General features: G+C 53.2%; 1 protein-coding gene across 1 annotated transcript; it reads left to right on the top strand.

Moving 5' to 3' along the window:
• The first annotated feature begins 4,774 nt into the window (after nt 1-4,774).
• LOC119455733 (uncharacterized) lies at nt 4,775-6,149 on the top strand. The gene is made up of 2 exons (XM_037717164.1): nt 4,775-5,107; nt 5,781-6,149. The coding sequence occupies exons 1-2, from the start codon at nt 4,775-4,777 to the stop codon at nt 6,147-6,149; spliced, it is 702 nt and encodes a 233-aa protein (XP_037573092.1).
• Nucleotides 6,150-7,032: the final 883 nt, after the last annotated feature.

The raw sequence follows: 7,032 nt of genomic DNA, 5'->3' as shown, positions 1-7,032 counted from the left end.
CTGATGCTTACAACCTCACCATCGATGAAATGCTTCATAAGCATCGCATTGGATTTCCATGTGCTGAGCACAACGTAGATATTGCAGCGCATCTTCTTAATTACTATGTTGCGATGAGGATGCGACAGTTCTGCAAACAAAGAAGGTCTGACAGCAGCAAGTCGCGCAACTTGGGAAAGCTCGCGAAGCTTGTGTGAGCTACCTGCGTTGTTCTGCCAGCTGAAGGGGCAAATGTTAAAACTCTTGGTGCAAACAACCGCCCGTCGAATGATCTAATGAAGGCACATCTTCCGCGACTTCTACGCGGCTTCAAATATACAGCGGGGCACGGTGACGCGAAACCAAACATCTGCGGAGCAACCGACGGCGGGATAGTCGATACGGCCCAAGCTTGCAACGTGCTTGCAACCGTGTGCGTCTGCTGAAGGGAACAAAGACATGCGGTGCTGGTTGTGTTCCTGCGTTGCTTCTAACTTTTCTGTTTACATTTTTTGTTTTGTTTTAACCATTATATTACCTGTTTCCTGTTACCTGTTATTACTTGTTATTTTAACCATATAATTACCTGCTTCCTTAAACGATCGAGATAAACGATCTGCTTATAATGCTAGGAATTACTTCTCTTACAATAAAAATAGGGAAAGCGAATGCAGTTTTCTCTGGCTATTGCACTCCTAACACAATACAGAAATCGATTATAGAGCCCCTCAAATTGTGCCTTGACACTTGCCAGATTGGGCAATGCATTTGTACACGTTGGCAGCTGCGGAGGCTCAGCCACTCCTCTGAACGCATGTTACACGATGCTCACTTTGACACTTTCAGTAGGTATGCAAATGTATTGCCCGGGTTTCCCGTAAATATCAAAATTAGAGTCTAATAAAACCATACGCTGAGATGACGGCTGCTTGAGCTCGAGCTCGAGTCGAATTATAGCTCGGAATGTAGGCACAAACATAAAGGGACGTTCCTGCAACCAAATAGAGTCGTTTTAAGCAGCTGAGTGGCATATATGCATCTAAATAAAGCGTCTCTGCCGAGCGCACCCATAGAAGTGCCAGCAAAGCGAGCGAAAAGTTGGCCCGCAGAACAGGTGCTGCCCCTTGCGGCATCAGCGTGCGTAAAAGTCACACTAAGTGGCCGCGCCTCGCGCCGCCGTCGGATCAGCTCTCTCTTCTTACACCGTGGCCGGAAGCGTGCGCCGCAAGGGCAGAGAGCACACTACCCAATATTCTAGTACACTGTAGTTTTTATACAGGTTAAAAAAATGCTGACTTCCTACACTAACAACACTCGTGTAGCGAGTGTAGTTAGTGCAGCGAGCAGTGGTAGCGAGTGTAGGTAAAAAAAAATAGCCCTAGTGAATGGGACGGCCGGAGCAAAACCCACCGTTACTAGATTACTTTGATCTAGCAGACGCCTTGGTAAGGGTACAGTGTACTAGAAGGGGGCAGTGGGCTTACTCTCCGGCGGAGGCTTTGCGATGCGGCGGCTCCACGAATGTCGCCAATATGAGCTTCTCCGACAGCCCGAGCGGCGGCGCTGGCGTCGGTTTCAATGGAACGTGGGTACGACTACGGAGGAAGGAAAAAACGGCAGCCACTTGCTCGAAGTATCGCGCTGCAATCGCTGAGAGCAACTTTCATATATATCATCGTCAGCCTATATTCTACCTCCATGGGTAGGACGGCGCAGCTGCCCAGTGCCCGCCCAGTTGGAGTTGCTGAGCTGCGTTGTTTTTATTGCGAGAGCAATTATATAGACACTTCAACCGGATTTCTGCCGTCGGCGTCGCCGTCGCCGTGAGGTTCCGTATAGATTCCAAGGGCGATAAAATCGGCGCCGCGCGCCGTATGCGCGAGCGAAACCACGCGGGGGACGCGCGCTATCACGGAGGGCGACCCCCCCGCGCGCTATCACGGAGAGCGAACGCTAGGCGGAAAGCAAACGTGACCGTCGCGCAAAAGACTGTGGGGGTATGGGAGGGAGGGAGGCGGGGCGGCGCTGTGCTCCGGCACCAAAGGCGTATCTTGCCACTCAATCTCCCACGCGAAAGCAACAAAGCGGGAAGAGGGGGGGGGGAGGAGTGGGGCAGCTTCTCCTTTGCGCTTTGCCCGGGGATGAGGGTCGTCCGCACCGTCTCTTATCTGCACACGGCTCTGACCTTTCTAGCGCTGTGCATTCGCCGCTCAGTTTCCGTTGAATCGATTGACCGCGCGAACCTGCGCTTGCTGCCAGCGTTTTGACAGTCGTTGGCTGCGGTCATTCAGTGTGATCTATTCATGTTTGCTTGTGCGCGCTAACACCACGATTGTTAATTCAGTTCCAAGTTTATGCAGCCGATAAAACTACTAACCCTACCCCGAATAGCTCTCTGCTAATTTGCTATCGCAATCGATGCTTCGCCTTTCGGGTGAAACTGCGACATTTTTTTTTTTCTGTGGACGTCGTCGCGTGGGTTTTTTTTTTCCTTCACTGTTTTTTTTTTCGCACATAGCTTGCAAGAGATTGGTATGCCTTGCAGTAACTGAGCCATGCCGCAGCATCGACAAAACCACTGTTACGCGCCTGGGTGCCAAACAGGCTATGTTGTTTATGTGAAGGATGGGCCGAAGTTGTCCTTGTTTGGCGTCCCGAAGGATAAAAATAGGCGGAAAGAGTGGGAAAAGAACCTCCACAAAGCTGACAAGCCCCTGGACGACACGAGCGCAGTATGCGATCTCCATTTCGAGCCACGTTTTGTCCTCAAATCCAACGCAGTTCCTGATCACTGTGAATTGTCTTTCTTTTTATGGTCTAGTTAGGTCAGTTAGCGAAGGAAACTGCGAGGAAGGTACATTGGCCTCCTTACTGGAAGTTGACTCTCTCGAAGCATCAGGTGACAGAAATGAGTGCAGTAAAACTGCTGCTAGCGCTACTGCCACAGAGGCCACACAAAACGTGGTACCCCAGCATTGCTCGGGCCTGCGGGTTTCAAACGACCATAACCAGCACGGGGCCAGAAGCGACTCGAGGCGCACTTAACATATTGCGGGCTATGTTGCGCGGAAGTGTATTGTCAATTCCAGCACAAAATGCCAAGAATGCATAAAGCTGCTCACTATGACGCCGCCAGGCGAAAGTTTTCAACTTGCCCGGCTAACAAACTTCTGTGACCGAGGAGGCCTCCTTTATCCCTCCAGTCAGCTGTACGGCTTCGTGAAAAAGCTAGAGGATCTTTTCATGGAATGCTTCTGTCAGAGTGAGCTACACTCTGACAGCGTTATGGATATGCTGGCAGTAGTTAAGAGTAAGCTTTCCCTCGAAGTTGGCTGCAATGTGCACGCTCTTAGCCTCACAGCTAAAATAATTAGTTTTTACATTGTCACACGTTTGAATTTTTATGTGAAAGGAATTAACTGTGACAAATTAAGGCAGCAAAGCGGCAGAGGGCCAAGCAGCTGAAGTTGAGCCGTTGCACATGAGTTGAAGTGCATAAAACAATGACTTGCTGTACTTGCAAATAAAAGCTTTGCCTCAGCAACAACCCTGTTAAGTTCATTTTGGTTACCCTTAGATAGCTGTACATAAGCATAGGCCTGAGCCTTTGTCAAGTTAACTAGATTTCACTTTTTGTTCAGGCCTCCCTCCATTTCTTTATGGAAAAAATAAACCTGATTTCATTTAACAAATGTGTGCTGGCGTAATGATGGTTAATAAAAATGTCGTAGTTTCGCCCGAAAGGCGAAGCATCAATTGCGATAGCAAATTAGTAGAGAGCTATTCGGAGTAGGGATAGTAGTTTTATCGGCTGCATAAACTTGGACACATCCGCTTACTAACTGAATTAACAAGCGTGGTGTCAGCGCGCACAAGCAAACATGAATAGATCACACTGAATGACCGCAGACAACGACTGTCAAAACGCTGGCAGCAATCGCAGCCGCCGCAGCGGGCAAGGTTCGTGCGGTCTATCGCTTCAAAGGAAACTGAGCGGCGGATGCACAGCGCATACAAAGGTCAGAGCCGTGTGGAGATAAGAGACCGTGCGGGCGACGGCCAAAGCCGGGCAAAGTACGAACGGAGTTGTTGGCAGAGTAGAAGCAGCGACCCCCCCTCCCTCCCGCACTGCCTTCCCGCTTTCTTGCTTTCGCGTGGGAGATTGAGTGGCCCGTACGCCCGATTGCAAGATACGCCTTTTGTAGCCGGAGCACAGCGTCGCCCCACCTCCCTCCCTCCCATACCCCCACGGCCTTTCGCGCGTGCTTTTAGCCGTGCGTTCGCTCTCCGTGATAGCGCGCGCGTCCCCCGCGCGCTTTCGCTCGCGCCTACGGCGCGCGGCGACGATTTTATCGCCCTTGGAATCTATACGGAACCTCACGGCGACGACGACGGCAGAAATCTGGTGCAAGTGGCCATATAATTGCTATCGCAATAATAAACGCAAAAGGCTACTGTGAAGCATGGAACAACTCAAGTGGAACAATGAAATATTTAAACCATTGTAGTAGCCGCGAGAGGGCCACAACGTGCAGGCAAGGGCGAGCAGCGAGCGCAGCTCCGAAACCATTCTAACCACCATACCGGTTGCACTCCCGCCCCCCTGTCCTCCACTCTCCTCCAATGGTGACGAGTGGAAAGGGCGAGCAGCCCCAAGGGCGGCTGAAGCAAAAGAAAAATAAAACCAGTTGACAGTTGCGATTCACGCCGTCGAGTCGTCTCTATCCTCCGCGCGTACTCGAGTCCCAATAGTGGTGACCCGGACGAGGCTTAACGACAACCACATATCGATGCCATGGAGACTACAGCCGACGCACCAGCCATCTCCGCCGTCGACGTTAAGCTGCCGCCATTTTGGACAGCCAACCCAGAACTCTGGTTCCTGCAAGTGGAATCGCAATTCGCCGCCCGACGCATTACTGCCGACCAGACAAAGTACCACCACGTGGTCGGCAGCCTTCCACCTACAACAGCGAGCGAAGTACGAGATCTACTGGTCGCTCCACCTGCAGTGAACGCGTGCACAACGCTCAAGCAACTGCTCATCAGCCGCCTCACGCCATCAGAGCCTCAGCGACTGAAACAGCTGCTACACGGCGCTGAGCTCGGCGACTTGACCCCTAGTAAAGTAGCGCCATTCTTAGATCTTGCCGCCACCGCGCTCACCCCGGCGTTTCCTCCTCGCCGCCTCTTGTCGCCCCTGCCTCCTCCGCTCCCTTATTGTCCAATACGTGTCACGTAGAAGCAGGCGCTGCGCTTTTGTACATTTGTTTCTTTCCAGCGCGCTCCGACCGCCATTCTCGGGCCTGTGCGACGAAAGTGCTGTACGCACAAACGGATCAAACGTGTTAGGGACAAGAACTTAGTTGCGATGGCATGCTGCTGCGCCTTAAGTTGCCGCAACCGACAAGGCGAGGGCAAAATGCTTTTTTTGTTTACCATCCGGCGAGCGCAAACGCTAGCTGCACACTTGGTATTTGCGCCGTCTCGCACCGTCGCGTTGCTGCTTCCAAAACGGCATTATTAAGACCAGTTACTGACTGACGAAGCAAAATCGCGCCTCGAAAACTGCTCCGCAGGGCGCGATCGAAGTTTTCCGCGGATTTCCTCTGGTATCGCGTTATCTGTCGTCTGCCACGGCAGGCCCGACGTAGGCGGCGCCACTGTCGATATCGCGCTTCGATCGCGCAGGCCGCGCCGAGCGCGACAGTAGAACGGAGGAGGAGGGAAGTGGTTGGCGCTACTTTTTTATATATATAGGGGTTTTAACCCCTACCGAATTGTTGCGCCACATGCAACAGCTGCTCGGCACGACCACCACCGACGTGGACAGCAGGCTGATTCGGGAGCTCTTCCTGCAACGGCTCCCCACAAATGTGCGGATGGTCCTCGCCTTGGCTGCCGACAAACAGCTTTCTCAGCTCGCCGACTTAGTAATCGCAGTGGCTTCGCCATCCATCGCGGCGGTGCAAACAGACATGGGAATCCGCACATCTACCAACGAGCTGCAGGACATAAGGGAGCAGATCTCTCACCTCGCCGACACCGTTGCAGCCATACGGGACGGCAGCGCGCGCGCGGAGCACCAGCGTGCTGCAGCGCAACCCCAGCAACTGCGACAGAGAACCTGTTGGTACCACAGGAAGCACGGCAACGCGGCCCGCAAATGATTGCATCTTGCGATTACGCGGGAAACGACCGCATCCGGCACTGAGGGCGACCAGTGTTCCGGATACCTCAGAGCGTCGTCCTTCAGTGTTCTTTCTCACCGACCATGACAGTGGCCTCCGATTCCTCGTGGACACCGGGGCTGAGGTGAGCGTGGTGCCGGCTTTGTCAACAGAGCGCCTTGTCCCCAGTGCGTCTCCCCTTCACGCGGTCAACAATGCCACCATTGCCACTTACGGATATCGCTCGCTTCCACTGGATTTAGGTTTGAAGTAAACATTCCGATGGATTTTTATTGTGGCAGAGGTTGTGGGGTCTCACACATGCTCTTGGGACAAAGGAACGACAACACAGTAGTGTAAACAAGCAAAGAGGCATTTATGGCGCCTTTAATACACCAATGCACACTAGCCGAATTACAACCAATAGAACATTCACATAGGCGCGCGACAAATCAAGGAAGTCCGACTCACCGCGACCCGACAGAGAGCGAATATGTTCGCCCCATGCTGCGACACCTAGTCGTTCACGTGTACGGTCACGCGAACGGGGGCGCGTTCGAACGATCCGTGTTCGTCCATACTGGTGTCCTCTTAGCCTCGCGAGACGGTCACGCGAAGCAGGCCGGCGCACGCGCGTACGTTCGTGCGTGTTCGTCGCCGATCCCAAGCCAAAAAGGAAGCGCCTTTGACCTTTTTGCGCCCGCCTAACCCCCCGCCGTCAGGTGGCGTTAGCAGCGCGACACTAGGTCAAGGCACGGCCGGGCTCCACTGGCGCGCGCGCTCGCTTCTTACGGCCTTCGCATCGGGGCTAGTTCATGCCTATCGCCGCTGCTTGGAGGGGGGCGCTGCGACCCCACCCTGCTCAGCTGTTCCCAGCCGATCT

Source organism: Dermacentor silvarum, chromosome 1 (assembly GCF_013339745.2).
Source record: "Dermacentor silvarum isolate Dsil-2018 chromosome 1, BIME_Dsil_1.4, whole genome shotgun sequence".
Taxonomy (NCBI): domain Eukaryota; kingdom Metazoa; phylum Arthropoda; class Arachnida; order Ixodida; family Ixodidae; genus Dermacentor; species Dermacentor silvarum.
The sequence above is the reverse complement of the archived record's forward strand: the minus strand, read 5'-3'. Positions and strand labels throughout refer to the sequence as shown.